At 39.5% G+C, this 16,169-nt stretch overlaps 1 protein-coding gene across 4 annotated transcripts in view; it reads left to right on the forward strand.

The window, feature by feature from the left end:
• AFAP1 (actin filament associated protein 1) overlaps nucleotides 1-16,169 on the forward strand; it is a 114,898-nt gene that overhangs the window by 51,133 nt on the left and 47,596 nt on the right. For all 4 annotated transcript variants that reach the window (XM_048304590.1, XM_048304589.1, XM_048304591.1 and 1 more), the window contains one exon: nucleotides 3,737-3,834. In XM_048304590.1, the coding sequence (XP_048160547.1) occupies nucleotides 3,737-3,834 (98 nt within the window). The remainder of the gene's footprint in view (nucleotides 1-3,736; nucleotides 3,835-16,169) is intronic.

Genomic DNA, 16,169 nt, shown 5'->3' on the forward strand with positions numbered 1-16,169 from the left:
TAGAGCTCAACTGTTTGTGCTATTAAATTGTGGAGTGATCCTTGCATTGGTTTGGCCTGAGCTGACTTGTCTCCTCCATCAGTTCCTAGGCATGATGTATGTGGGAGTTATCTCGGGTAAAGATTTGCTCCCTATAGACAGTTCAAAATCACTTTGAGGGTGAGAGGTCTTAACTGTGTGAATATCAATTTCCCTGTGCCAGCACACCTTCCTAGGTGTGTTCAGTTTATGTCTCTACATGTGGTGACAGATAAAAAGACCCCAGAACCATAGCTTTGCACTATTCAGCACCTACCAGTTAGGTTTTAAAGTCTATTGCAGGCTCTGTAACAAGATCCATTTCATCCAATTACAGGATCCATCAATCACCAAAATACATACGAGATCCCTGTATTAAGTGGTAGGGCTTTGCTCAGTGCGGTTGTTACTGGAACATTTTACTCACCTCTAGTGCCTTCATTCAAGGAAATAAAATGTAGACATTTCAAAGAAAGGTTGTAAAAGTGATTAAAGAATCCAGAAATACGCCTTCAAATTATGCAAAATGAGGTGTCATAATTAATCTTTATGTAGAAAAGGAATGAATGAGAACAAGCTCCTAGACTTACACAACAGTAAATGCAATGACTGAATGTTTATTTCAAAATGGAAATAAAGCGTGTTTTGAGCATTGAAGTTATGAACTAATGGAAGAACTTAGCAAGTTCTGCATGCCATTGCTGGCATCTTATCAAGATGGAATACTTTTCTAAAAGATATGCTCCAGTTCAAACTAGAATTGAGGAAACTCCCTAGTTCAGTTAAATAAGAGATCATAGGACTATGCTTTATATGTCTATAAACACTAGTTTATGGAATTGAGTAGAATAGAATTTAAGCCAGCATGTCCTCTAAAAAAGCATCCAGTTTCTCTCCCCAGGGTACTCATGTATTGCTTCTTCCTTTCTGCTAGCACAAACATTATTTGTTTTTTTTTTTTTTGCTGGTTTAGTCCTAACCAGTGTCACTTCGCTGGTCTGGTTCAACCGAAGGCCACACACATGCTTATGCTGGCTCAAAGAAAAGGTTGGTGCAGGGACAGGAACAAGGCAGGGAAGGAGAGGAACTGCCTCCCTGGGAGCTCTGCCATCACGTCCTGGCTTTGAGTGTGTGTGAAACTACCCAGGGAGTCATGTACTTTACTGGAGCCGACCCTGCTGCTTTTTTAATCGGTTATAACATTCAGTACTCCCATCCCTTTGAAACTATTCATCTCTTCATTAAGATTAAAAGCAATAAAAGATGCATAAACCCACAGTACTCTGTAACTAAGATGAACTATCGTTTGGAGCCTGTTTTTCAAATTGTTGTTTTACTCCACCCACACAACTCCACGAGAGCTCTTGGGTTGCTAGCACAGTTTAAGAGGCTTGAGGACTATGCTGAGTTCAAGCTCTTTAGTTGCATTTGCAAAAATTAACAGGGTGAATCCAAAAGAATTTTTTGATTGTTGGAGAAAACCATGTAAGATCAATGGGGAATAGTAATGAAGGATCTGGGGAGCTGGGAACTGGCTGGCCTCTTTAGAATGTCTGGAAATGAACAATTATGTTTTTCTTTGTAAAGGTGTGGAAATTATTGTGATGGGCTGGTTGGGTTTTAGTAAAACACTTCAAACTGAGTGAGTTCTTACTTGGGGAATTCTTTAGAAATCTTTTACCTTGTTTTGTTCCATCTCCCCCAAATGCACACTGTTTTCTTCAACTAATATCTCTCAAGCAGAGAGAACTGGGCCAGGCAGATGTATTCTTCAGGTCATAGCTGCCTGGCCTCAACCTGCCCTGCATCCAAACCAGTGGTTACTCTGAATAGCTGGCAAAACTATAAACCTTATTTTTCTTCCTGAGCCTTGGTATGCCCAATGGATTGTAGGTAAAAAAAACTTGGCATTTCCTTCTAAAACTCAGACTTTCTTCTAAAAAACAAAAACACAAAGAGTTTATTTTGGAGTAAGAACTGTTGCTGGATTTAGTCATTTAATATGACTGTCAACATTGCCTGTTTTCCTTAAAGGGACCTGGTGTCCTAAACCTGTAGTACTCCTTCTGCAGTGTAAGTTGGTAGAAGGAATTAAATGTTAGAGCAGGTTCTTGCTTAAAACACACATAGATGAAAACTGGGGGAAAATAGTTTCACAGAGTCAATATATTCACTTGGAATAGTTTGTGTTTTTTTCAGTAAAAAACTTTACATATGACTTCTGGTTGTTATGGAAGCCATGGGAGACTTGAATATTGATGGCAGTCATGATATGGACTCATCCTATGTAAAGAGCAACAAGTGAAATTTATACTGGAAAAAAAAGAAAAAAAGGAATGTTTCCCAAGATTAATCACTCTCTTGATTTGCAGGAAGAAAGAAGAATCTGTAATCTTTAGAGATAGTTTAATTTATCAGTGTTGTTTTTCAACCCATGACTTCACAGCCAGTGGGATTGGGATATTAGGACAAGAAATGTTTCATCAATTACATTCTTGAGAATTATATGATTTTGACCAAAAGGCATCCATTTGACTATATAAATACATATTTTAAAAATGCAACTAAACACTAGGAACTAAATTCAGTGTAGGGTTAAGCAGGGTACAATCCATGGACTGAATTTTTGCCAGAACATTGAGGAGATGCACCCTAATCTTCCTTTGATATTTAGAAAAATAAACAATATCCTGTTTCTATGAAGTGAATTCAACTGTGATTTAAATTATTGTGCCAAAAACACAGAATGAGCGGTCCATTCCTCTTTTGTCCTGTGAGAGACATGCAACAATGACACAAAGGACCCTCAAAGCAGCTTTTACATTCAGATACTTTTCCTTTTTCAAATTCACCTGGAAAATGAGGGGGTTATTAAAATAAAAAATTCATAAGAAGGAAATGGTGGGAAAATATGCTCAGTGTGCAGTTCTGTTTAATGGTGAGTTGGTTAGGGCAGTGTCTCTCAGCAGTGCTCCAGGCTGGGGTGGCACAGCATCCTGCATCTGCTGGGACTTGGGCAAACTCACACTGCAGCTCCATGATCAGAGATGGTGGTGGTAACAGGGGGCCCAGGGAATGTGGGCACTGTGGTCTTGGCCTAAGAGCTGTCACCATCACTTCCAGGAAAGCAGGCAGATGGGGGCTCTTCTTCTACCCTCTTCACATTCTTTTGTCATGAAAGATGGTTTGGGGCTTGTTTCTGTGTGATAGCCTTGCCCATCCAAAATGTGCCATGGGAACCGCTGTTGTTCATCTCCATTGAAAAAAGGTACTGCCCACAGGGTGATTGTGTTTTATTCACTGTATGCTGCCACTGGGATGTTTTTAACTGTGCTATATTCACCCAATAAATGTTTTTATCTGTATGGCAGGCACCTGGCAGCGTGTTTGAATGTTGTTTAAGTCTTTCAGTTTGAGATGGATGGGCAGTTCAGAATGATTTCCTGTAATTTTTTTCAATGTCTGGTATTTGTTGATCCAAACAGCATATATGTCATTATCATATAGAGTAAGTATGTGTTTGTTCTGCTTGATTAAATTCCTGAATTCCCAGCATTCTTCCAGTCCTGCCTCAGTAACTGCACTTGGGAGGTGGGCTGTGATCAGAACTGCATGCCAGATTTCAGTGTGTGACAGTCAGACATGGGATCCACATGTGGAAAAAATATTCCATTTGCGTCCACCAAGGTATTAAGTGATGTTTGTTGCTCTTCCACAGGTTTAGAAATAAAAGAACATGTCCAGAAGCAAGAAGTTGCCAACAGTTTGCCAGCACCTCCTCAAATGCCTCTGCCAGAAATACCTCAGCAGTGGCTGGTGAGTGTTATATTTAATTATATAAATATATACAAGAGAGAATGTATTTGTGGTAAATCCTAGCAGAAATGGTTACAAGGGAAAAGAGCCTGCAGGTCCAGGGAAGTATTTATTCCTCTCACCTCTGCTTTGGTTGAGGGAATTCGGTTCAGTCTGCAGGAGGGATGTCAAAAAATTCCGTGTGGTAAAATAAGTCTGGGAATAGGTCACTGCAAAGGCTGTGGAATGGTAATCCTTGGAGATTTTCAAAATTCACGTGACAAAAGTCTGAGCAACATAGCCTTAATTTCAAATTTTGGCCTGTCCTATACTGGAGGTTGGCCTGGCCAAGGCCACAGGTCCCAGACAGTTTCTAACACTTTTATTGGTAACATTTCCTGGAGCAAGCCTCATGAGAAGTCTCCTTTCGATAGCTGAGAAATGAAGGGGCAGAGTTTTAAAATGAAGGAAGAATACTTTCTTTTTTTGAATAAAGTCTTTAGTGGCTTTCCTGCCCGGTCTCTGGATAGGAAATTCCCTTCAGATCAAGTAGATGCACTGATTCTTAGAGGTGTTTATAGCAAAGATACTGATTGAGGTCTGTAATTCAATCCTCCAGTTGGGAGCAGCTGTCTTGTTACAGAAAAAACTGTAAACAAGTTCCAATGCTTCTCTCTTACTGACTTTACAGTAGATATGAGGAAGAAAACATTTTCAACTTTTTTTTTTTAGAGAAGCATAAGCATATCATGGTTTAGCCTGTTGAAAGTTGAACTGATACTGATAAAGTATCCATCTCTTTATTCTTGTGTGAAAAATTTTGTGCACAATGATAAGGGCAATCCATGGAGACCCACATTCATTGAATCAGGAAGCACAGATTCTTACAGGGCCAGAATAACTGGATGGCTGATGTTCTGCCTCATTTTAGTGTCCTATTTTGTTGTCACATTTGTCCCTGGTCCTAAGAGGTATATAAGCCAGTAGCATCTTATGAATATAAGAACTAATCTATCAGTAATTTGTCAGATCGAACTCCTGTCCAGCCTTTTGTAAAATGCTATGTACTGAAGAAAAAAATAAAAAACCACTACAAACATGTATTGTATGGAATACCTTAATCTTAGTTTCTCCCTAAGCAATGCCAGCTTTAAGTTTGTGACTGTAAATTAATATATGTTTAATGAATGCAAAGGTAGTCTTATTAATATGCAGTGTAACTTAGAGAATCCATTTCATGGTTAACAGTGCCAGAAACTGATTATTTTACTTTAATTCAAAATACATACAGCATAAATTACAAGGGAAAGGGTTCGGGACAGGCAGGAAAATTATGCAAAGTGCACATGCCTTTGAAACGTAGACAGGTACCACCTTCATAAACTGAAACCAACTGAGATCCTCATTCTTTCATATTTGTGTACGTTCAGTTTGTCTCTGAAGGTTCAAGTTGTTTTTCTTAAAAAGACCCATCTCCTTTTCCTTTCTCATACACTAATGTGTAAATTCCCCTAAAGTTGGTACAGCTGCAGCAAGTGAAATGGTGTGAAGTATGAATTGGGTCCAGGAGGTCAACACTGGTTTTTGCAGTAGTTCATTTTGGATTTTTTAGTAACAAAAATATTTCTCTGAGATACTGTGGGAATTACTGTGGAAGTTGACACAGAGCTGGCTGGTCTGCAGTGTGGTCTTCCCACGTTGAGCCTGGCAAAGTGGAGTTTGAACATGGTCCTCCCTTGTGATCTGCCTGCAGCACTGAGGATGTTTTCACCTCAGTGAATTCATCAAGTTTTTCCATAGTGTTAGAAGCTGATTTTTGCCCGTTTTTCTGCAATTCTGTTGTTGCTGTCAGGCAGTGGTGGATTTCACCTCCCTTTCTGGTGTTGCTGCCACCATGAGATGAGCCAGGAGATGTCCCAAGACTCTCATTGTTTTGCAGCATCCAAATACAGGTTACAAGTGGTGATATTTTAAGATGGTAGCACATTGTAATTTGTGAAAAAGATGGCAGACTGCTGCTGACCTGCAAATGACCAGGTGGAATCAGAAGGGAAAGACAAAACCATCAGCTTTTTGTCTTTTGAAGGCAAGCTCAAACCCCAGTCTGACTCTGAATTCTTCTCCCGAAGTCACATTGATATAATGGAATTGATCCTTAACTGTTTTTTGGAAACCTTTCTCTATTAGATGTCTCTTTGTTAAACCCTCATTATTATTTGATATATTCAGAGACCATCATGTTAGCTTTCTTTTCATACACAGGACATTAGTGACAGTGGCCAAGATCTAATTCTCCCTTCCATTGCTGCTCCTGCATGGTGAATTTCAAGACACCCTGAATCAATAGAGTCCTAAAAATTTGTAGCTGATGCCAATCTCTATGAAAACTGTATATAACTGCACTGACACAAATACTGAGCTACCTTTCCTAGCCATTTTTCCTAGACTATCTTCATAGCTGAGTGGAAAAAATTTCCTGGGCCCACCAGAGGCTGGGATATCCTGCTCCAGGTTGCCCTTCTTCACATGGCAAGTTGGAAGTCATTCTGTATGGCACTACTTTTTGGCAGCTATTCAGGACAGAAAGCTTTTTCCACTTGCTAAGTAACATTTTGTGATGGTCTTAGCCTCCAATGAAAACACAGTGTGCTAATGGAGCATAGGAATTTACTGGAAGTGGGAATCAATAACTTCAAATAAACTATACACCGGTTTAAATCTCTGGGTTTAGTCCATCAGTTATTGAAAGTGATGAAAATTAAAGGTTCATTCACACCACTGTTTCTCTTTATGTCACTCAAGGATTTCTGCATTCAAAAATGTTTAGTCTGAATTGGTGTTTAAGCTTCAACTTATGTAAAGATGTGTGGGTGGGAAGGAATTAAATACTCCTTAAAGTAGTGCCAGGAGCCAGAATTATGTGTGGGCAGGTGCTGTGCAAGGTTTCCTTTGTAAATCTGTAAATAGACCTGCATATTTGCTCAGGTCGAATCTTGTATCAGTTTTGTTTTTCATCAGCCCATGAACAAAGAGTATAAAATTCATTTTATTAAGAGACATACTGTTAATAGTGTCAAGGAATTCTTCAGTTATTAAAACACATTAGAGCCTGAAGAGTTTTCCTAGACTCAGTGGACTTTGAATCAGGTCTTAAAATTGAGGGACAAAGTTGGGCCGTTAGGTATGCTTGAATCAAGAAAATCACTAAGCACACAGTCTCTTAGCAGTTCTCTTTTGTATACATTTCCTTGGCTACGTCTGGTCTAGCAGACTTTCTGTCAAGCATAGAAAGACCAAATCTCCTCTTGCTTTAGCAAGCAGCTCTTTGAGGTGGCTGGCAAAGTAAATGCTGCAGATAAAGGATGTGAAGCCTAAGGGCAATGCTGAGTCCCTTTACGAAGCTGACACAACACTTGTCTGGGTGCATTACTATGAGGTTGCTGGCAGGGATACCGTGCCAGCAGCTCTGAAGCTTTGTTTGGGTCAGCAGCAGAGCCAGAGATCCCCGTGTTTCAAAAGAGTCCTGTCTGTTCTCCCCTCCTGGACCTGCTTACTGCGGGGGCTTGTCTTCAGCCTGCCTCATCCACCTCTACATCAGCAGCTACTTTTATGGCTTTCCCCTGCTCTTGACAGGCACAAAGCAGTGCTAGATGATGGGTTTGGAGGAATAACAGAGCCAAGGCTCTGAGAATGGTTCAAAGTGCTGCCAGTGGTTTAACACCTGGGATCCCATTGTTGCACTATCACCAAGTTGCCTTGAAGTACATTTTCCACTGAAGCAGTAGGATAATATCTGGTGTGTCCCGCTGCTCCGATATGCCTGAGGGATTACTGGCATAAACTATCCACAGCATGACAGTGACAGAATACTTCTAGCTTCCAAGCATTTGGTTGTCATATTACATCTGACAGTCGGTGATTTCATTGCACTGTGCTGTCCAACAAAATCAAACACAAACAGCACACTTGGCTATTCTGCATGATTTTCACAGTAAAATCGAGTGTATGTTTTGTTTTTCTTGGAATATTGACAATTTAATAATTATTTAATTGCAACAAATGTTCATCAGAATTCCAGAACCCTGCAGATATGAATCAAAAGGATGGGTCATCTTCCTCCAATCCCTTCCTGCACAATACACAGTCACTCTGTAGGAGTGCTTCATGGGTTTCCTAAATGGGTTTCCTATTGTGGAGAAATGATTTGACCACCTCCCTTTATCTGGCTGCCTGTCAGGTAAACTCTTAGATATTTATTAGAAAATGCTGAAAGGAGACAGTGTCCTTGGAGAAGAAGAAGAAAAATCACCTGGAAATCAAAAGGATTCTTGAGGTGATATATCACCAATCATTCTTTTCACAGCAACCAAAAAAGTGCCAGCTTTAGATCGTTCTCTAAAATGTACAACTTTAAAGTACCATAACAAAAGCAAGGGGTCCATGTGCCAGGTGGGTAATTGGGAATCTCTCTTTCATCTACCTTTTTCTTCTAACACTGAAAAGCAGTTTTTATTCTCTATTCCTCTTTAAAGATGATCTTAAGACAGTATTAATTTTCAGGTTGTTTCCTTAAAGAAGTTTCAAAAGCCACAAAAATGAATTCAACAAATATTCATTTGTTTCATTCAGAGCTGGCTATACCTTCACCTTGAACAGGTCTGCACAAGTTCTTCCATAATGAAGGAACAAGTAAAGAGACCTTTTTGATTTATCAGTGCAGTTACTCTTATTGCAGGCAATGATAAAATATTAACCCTTTCAGAAACCTATCAAAAGCTATTTACTAGCATTTAGGTTTGTTTAGCCCACTATTTCAATTTGAAAGTGGTTCCACCATCCCAGTGTTCATTGCCAGTCTTTGTCATTGTGTTTAAGTAGGTTATTTTCCCCTCACCATGGTACCTGTGCTTCAGATGTCCTTTGTAATCCCAATCATATTCCTCTCAGGTTTCATTTCATTCTGCTGTGTATAAGAAAGGCTCTATCAGTTTCATTTTGAGCTATGGGTTACTGCTAATGAACAATATTGTTATCTCTCCTGAGTACCTGCTGTAAGGATCATGTACTTTGATCATAAGTGACCAGAACAGCAGTCTTCTGGACATAGAATCAGAATTATTTAGGTTGGAAAAGACCCTTAAGATCATTGAGTCCAACTGTTTGCCTAAAGATACCACTAAGCCATGCCCCCAGGTGCCACATCTACATATCTTTAAATAGCTCCAGTGGTGGTGACTTCACCACTTCCCTGGGTAGCCTCTTTCAGTGCTTGACAACCCTTCTGATTAATACACTTCTCCTAATATCTAAACCTCCCCTGGCATGACTTGAGACTGTTAGATTTGTCCGGTTGCTTGTTAATTGGGAGACTGACCCCACCTGGCTGCAACCTGCTTTCAGGTGAGCAATAGTGTCCCTCCTGAGCCTCCTTTTCCCCAGGCTAAACATCCCCAGCTCCCTCAGCCTCCCTTTATAAGACTTGCCCTCCAGACCCTTTCCAGACCCAGCTCTGTTGCCCTTCTCTGGACTCACTTCAGCACCTCAATGCCTTTCTGGGTGTGGAGGACCCAAAACTGAACAAAGGATTTGAGGTGTGACCTCACCAGTGCTGAGTACGGGGGGACAGTCACTGCCCTGGTCCTGTTGGCCACAATATGGCTGATCCAGGCCAGTGCCATTGGCCTTCTTGGCCACCTGGGCACAGGTTAATTCCTGTGATTGTGGAATAGTTTTGCCCATAATATGTGATTGCATAAGGAATAAGGATAAAGAAATGTATACCACCTCTTTTTGTGTTAGCCATGTCTTGCAGGACACTAGTTGTCATTCCCATTTTCCATGGCTGAGGTTGGTGAATTATTGTTGATGATTTATTTCACACTTAAAAATGGTACCACAGAAAAGTTTTAGTGAAAGCAATTACCTTCTCAATTAATTTATAGTATAGCTTTATAGCAATACACATCATCATATTTCAAAACTTTCCTCATGTCTAAGCTGCCAGAATGAGCTGTTCTCAGCTGCTTTTAATTGGAATTTACACTTAAACTGAATGAGTTAGAGTAGAATTGAACTTCTTTACCAAATTCTTTTTATGATCATTGTGAAGCTATTTGCCCTTTTGTCTTTTTTTAACTAGATACTGGTACTAGAAAATTATTAAATTACTAATGCCACAGATTTTATAGGATATTATCCCACCATTTTTCTTAGCATGGCTCACACTCCTGACCTCAGGTTTTTAATTTGTTTCTGTGCTATACCCGTCCACAGAACACCCTCCCTGTGTTGATAGTTAGTGACCAGACTTTTTGCTTTCCTGATCATGCTCGCTGATGTTCTGTGCACAAATACATGGAGAAGGAATTAGGCCAGTAAGTACCAAGTCTCCTCTTGTTTTAATTTGATGCAGTGCTCAGGCCCTTAGACAATATTGTTCCAGTGGAAATGGCGTTGCCTACACTTTTCTCACTGTACTATCATGTCCTCACTGCCATGTCACATATTTGGATGAATTTATTAACTCCTGTAAGAGAAGGGTGATTTTGTTTTTGCTGGGGAATACAGACACTTCTTTGAGCACAGTCACAGTAAACAACTCTGACTGAGAGCCCCATGCTGCTTAAAATTCAGATTAATCTTTCTCATGTAATATGTATGAAAGTGTTCCCTAGCATTAATTAAAGCCCATTTCATTTCTTGGTACACACAGACCCTTTGCTTGACATGACTCAGGTCTATTGTTTTGTCTGAGTGATGCTTCCAACTGGCTGTGTAATAATCTTTTATTATAAATTCTGAATGATACAGAAATACCTTGGGTTTTTTTCTGGCTCATTCTCTTTCACTTTTAATTATTTTGTTAGATCTTCTGTTCCTTCCACTGAGTCTGGAGTTTATTTTCACTCCAGTCTTCCACAGAGTTTGGGTGTAACTCCTTCCAGCTACCTGTCCTTTCAGTGGTGCATTCCATGCTCCAGTCTTTTTGGTTTTATTTAATATCTCAAATGTAATTACATACAGTAGAAAGAACTGAGACAATTTATGTCTGGACACAGACTGACAGTGCCATCAGAGATGCAAGAACCAACTGCATTTTCTACTTGGTCAATATACTATGTTGTTCTGTTACTATCTGGCCCTCTTCACTGCCATCTTTGCCTTCCTGTTTCTTAGGTAAAGGGGTTGTTCAGCTATCTGAGCAGATGTGTTGTGTCTTGTGAAAAAGTAACTCAGCTCCTGGTAAAGTTCCTGTGTAAATGCTCTCCAGACAATCTTCATATCAAACTGTGGAGCCATAGGATGCCCTGATTCATTCTTTAATGCAAGCGTGTTCAGATCTCTTTCCCAGCATCAGGCTGTGCTTTTTGAGGCTGTGATCTGTTTGTAGTCACTGTACATACTAAGCACTCTTCCAGTGATACCTTTAATTAGGCATTCACCCCTGAGTCAGCAGACACGCTCGCAGGCTGTGTCAGATGTTCCTCCACTCCCTGGAGAACAGCGTGCCAAGTGTGTGCCTTCTGTTCTTAACCTTAAACCTGCTCAAGTCCCTGCTCAGGATCACCCCCTAAGAAAAAGCTCCACTTGTGCTTACACTCATCCTCCCTCCACCTGGTAATCACTTCCACTACTTTCCCCCTTGCACTCATCTGTTAGCCCTGCAGGAGCCGGTGGGTGACCAGTTCTGCTATTCATGAGATTCATATTGCTGGGCCTCCCATCATGTCAAACTCTGGTTGTTCATTCCTGAAGGAATTCCTTTTGATTTTTTCCTGGCAGCACTGGCATTGTAGAGGTGTGTGCTCTAATTACATGTACACTCAGAGACAGTCAGGTGGGACTACACCAGCCCATCATGTGGCCCTGTTACCCTCCTTCTGGTGGGACTGACAGGTATGCTCCATTCCAGAAAGTTGAGTTCTGTGGCTGTCTGGATGGTTTTGCTGTCGTTTGCACTCAGAAGCTGGGAAGATAAGTTGTTAGACTTCCTTCACATTATTTGGCTCCTGGTTTTGTGGGCTCCAGCTGACAAGCTCAGAAATAATAATCTTAGAATATGAAGCTGAGGTCAAATTAAGACTATTTCTCAGCTTCTCCTTGTGTACACTCAGGATAATATAGCACAGCTCAATATGGTCTTAGTATCCCACAAAGTCAGCACTTTTGTCCTGAATAAATCCAAGGTCCATCCAGGTTCTCAACTGCTGGCAATAAATAGTGATTTCTCTTTAGCACAATTTTGAATTTATTTAAGGATTGTCATACCAAGTGGCAAGGGTTTCCAACCCTTACAGTGTTACAAAAAAAGCCTGATTGAAATATATGCTCAGTAATTTTGTGAATTGTATTTTACTCAGTTTGTTGGTTCATCTTGCTTTTGGGACATCCATTGTTTCACATGTGGAATTAGGGATCACAAATGTGTGTGTACTCTTCCCCCTCCAGGCTGAAGATGCAGTGGGGTTGAGCAGAGGTCAGGTCTAAGCTTGCTCCAGAGCAAATGACATGTGCCCGTGTCAAAGTTTCTTCTTGACAGCCCCCATTTGCCTGCTGGCTCCCAAAAAGCTTTCTTAGACATCACCAGTGTGTGACCACTTTTCCATTTTCGTGTTGCTGCCTTCAGCATTGAGGGGTTATGTGTCAGCCGTCTCCACAGTCCAGCTGGATCCAAACTGGTGGTCGATCTAATAACACATGTGAATGTGGCACTTGAGTTGCTGGCAGTCTTTGCCTGCAGCACAGGTTACGGATAGGCTCTGCTAAACTCACTGCTTTGCACTGGAAATCTCCACATCCTGAATCATTGCATAAAGGAAGGTATTTCTTTCTCTTTCCTACAAAGTGGGAAGTTCATTGGGATATAAAGAGATTTTACATCCTCCGGCCTCTATACATTGGCATTTATTTTTCTTTGTCTTTCAGACTGCTTTCCATATTTTCACCAGATTATCAGATAGACTATCCCTAAAATAAAAGTTACTGTCTATCTTGCTCAGTACCCTTGACAGAAGGGGAGAAATAAAGTAGTGTCTCTCTTAGGATAAAGGAAGAAAGAGTTTATTAGTGGTCTGTGGAATACAGATGGGCAGGTGGTGGGGAAGACCTTAAAATACCATTAAATTAATGTGTCCATATAAATCTGTTTCAGTAGGGTAATGAATTTTACCATTTTGTTTCTTTCTCTCAACAATCCATTCTGTAAGTTGGAATTGGCACATGCACAATCCAGTTTCTAATGTGATCAGAGACCTCAACTCTGTAGTGTAATGATCACCTCATCTGCTTCTTGGTTTCAATTAAAGCATCTCTCAGGTTGGTCTCAAACCCAGGACTTGACAAACATCTTCATCAGTACTGTTTCATTATTACTGTTATTATTCTGGACAGCAACATAGTACTCATCTTTGTCCCTTTCCCTCCAAGGAGATAAAAGTAATGTCAATTTATTTTCCCAGTTCTTATTCCTGTGGCTGAGAGAGGTGGTTTATCTTGAGAGGCAGCATTCTTTCTCTAGGTTTCTTCTCTGCTGCCTGCCATTAAAAAAAAAAAAAAAAAAAAAGTAGAAATTCATGCTAATGCCTTCCTTGCAGGTTGCCAGGTCTCTCATCTTGATACCACTCAAGTGACACGTGTTCTAGTGTTTTTTAAGATTTAATTCTTTTACAGAATATGTGAATAGTTTTGTGGGGTTTATGGCCTTTTTATTTTTTCAAGTAAATTATTGAAAGGTTATTGAATAACCTAGTTCATAATTCACAACTTCATCAAAATTCTTCCAGTAAAAAATGCTGAGTGGAAAGAATTAAACAATACAACTAGCAATAGTAAAAACATTAAAGCACTATAAATATTAGTAACTAATACCAGAATGCACACGTGTATGTTTTATGTATCTTGGTGATCAAACTTGTGTACTCTGTAGCTCCCAAAAGATGTAGCTGTTTATTGTACAGATCTGAGTGAGGCATTTTTATATTTTTTTAAATAAGTCAGGGTTTTTTGATATTAAAACAGCCCTGCTTTTATCAGAAAGTATTTAATGTTGGATGTTTCTGTTTCTCCCTTCTTAAAAAAAGAAAAATCTTTTTTATAATTGTTTTCAACTTTGTTATGGCAAGCACTGCAAAATGCATTTCAGAGAGGAGGGCCCAGTTAATTCAGCAATGGATTCCATCTGTGTTGATGTTGGCTGCACAGCCCAGCCCGCCCCAGCTGTATGAAGTAACTGGTGCTCCAGCAGGGTCAAAATCAGACAAGTACCATTTGTGTTTCATTTCCTTTTTTCTTTCATTCTGAATAACATTTTGTCTAAAAACAAGGATTTTTTTTTCCCTCCGGTCTTTATTGGAACCTCTCATTTGTTCCCAGATAAAATACAGCTTTGAAACCTTGGTGCTGTGTCAAGTCAAAATTGGAATGACTCAGGGCAGGTATTTCCTGGGTGAATGAGGTTTAATACTGATAGGAATTTCATATCTTGCATGTAAACCTGATGGGGAAAAGGTTTAAGGCTAGACTGAGAAATTAATTTGTCTAATGAGATAGGTGGTATGAATTTATACTGCTCCAGGAGCAAACTGTGACGCCAACTCACAAGAACAAGGTTCTACCCACTTGCGTGAAGGGAGAAAATCAACTCTTTGGAGACAGTTCCCCCTCTTTGTGTCTAGCACTTCAGGCCACACAGAGGTGATATGTGTAGAGCAATTCATAATTGCTGTCAATTTTCCAACAGTAATGAACATGTAATAATTTTTAATGTCCTGTATGCCTGTTGTGCAGCAGCAGCTAACCTTGAAAGACTCATTTATTTTGTCATGATGTACAGGTTGTCAATTTGATTTTTTTCAGCAAAATTACATGGTCACTACACTGAAAGTCATATTTTTTCTTTATTTTGCTTCTTTGACAGATAATTTCTCTAGCAAAGCTGGTCTGTGAGGAAATCTCATTTAGTTCACGTTGTAGGTAACAGTAATTGCCAACTGTAATTTGTAATTGATTGTGACATAAGAAGTTGGCTGTATCATTTGATATAGAAGTAGTATTAGTGTAAATTTCAATCTGACCAGGAATTTCTGTGTTCAGTCATGAATCAGTTCATTGCTCATGAAAAAGTTTCTGATTTTACTTGGTGTGCAAAGATAAGTCCATGCTGGATGAGCTGAAGGGCAGGGTTAGTCACTAGCTCCTTGCCTTCCTGCACACTGGGAATACACAAGCACTTACCTGCAAGGTGGAATAACCTACCTGATACGAATTTAACTACAGAGCACACTAAGGGTGGGACTCAGCAATGTTGTTAAGAATTAGGTGTCTGGCGTAGGTGTGTAATCAGCAATGAGATTTGGAGATGTCTAGCTTTGAAATATTCAAAGATGAATCCAGCCCTGAAAGTGCCCACAGAAGTAATTTCAGTACAGTTAATGGCACATGTTATTAAAGCTCAGGTTCCTCCCAGGTAACTTCAGGTCTGTAGCAAAAGAGGAGCATAGTCCCTGTGGCCTCATCTGTGTGATGTGGAAGAAGGCTCTGCTAGACTGGTCAGCCCACCTGAGGTACACTCCAAAAGTGTCTGTATCTAACCAGTTTCTCACTTCAGTATTTCTGTTCTTTCCCTTAGTCTAGACTGGATTAGTCCAGTGCAGACAAACACTGCTGCATCTCTGTCATTACATGAAAAGAGAAAAAAAAAAAAAAAAGAGAAAGATGTATTGAAAAAGTGTTACTGCAGAAATGAGACTCTGCTTGCAAGTTAAATTTTTGTAATCATGCAATAAACCATTTTTGCTGAAAAAAGGCTCCAGTATTTTCTCTAACACATAAATATGAAACTAAAAATCTGTGGTAATATGAATGGGTTCTGTAAAATACAGTTGCTTTGGTACTTGTTAAGGAAATAGAAGTCATATGGAAGAAGTCACAGAGTACTAAATTTACTTTGTTACTGTATCAACATACCAGCAGTTGGTCAGTTTTAAATTTAAAACAGGTTTATATTTAGAAAAGAAGCATTTTAGAATTTGACCTGTTATTGGACATATTTATTTTATCATGTAATAATTTCTTAATGTTTCAAAATTTTCCTTGTTTGTAGCTCAGTTTTGACTATGTAGCAATAGCATTTTAGACATTTGTGTATATATATATATATATATATATATATATATATATAAAGAATTGATATGCCATTGAAAAAACACTTACTATGAAAATATAGTTTAATTTTCTGTTCTTAGTCTCTGCCAGCCCAGGCTATTTAACTTATCTAAACTGTCCAACCAAACTTTTGTTTGCTGCTGTAATGTGAATTATTTTAAAATACTAATAAATAAGCCTTAACACTGTAAAGT

Source organism: Corvus hawaiiensis, chromosome 5 (genome assembly GCF_020740725.1).
Source record: "Corvus hawaiiensis isolate bCorHaw1 chromosome 5, bCorHaw1.pri.cur, whole genome shotgun sequence".
NCBI classification, from domain to species: Eukaryota; Metazoa; Chordata; class Aves; order Passeriformes; family Corvidae; genus Corvus; species Corvus hawaiiensis.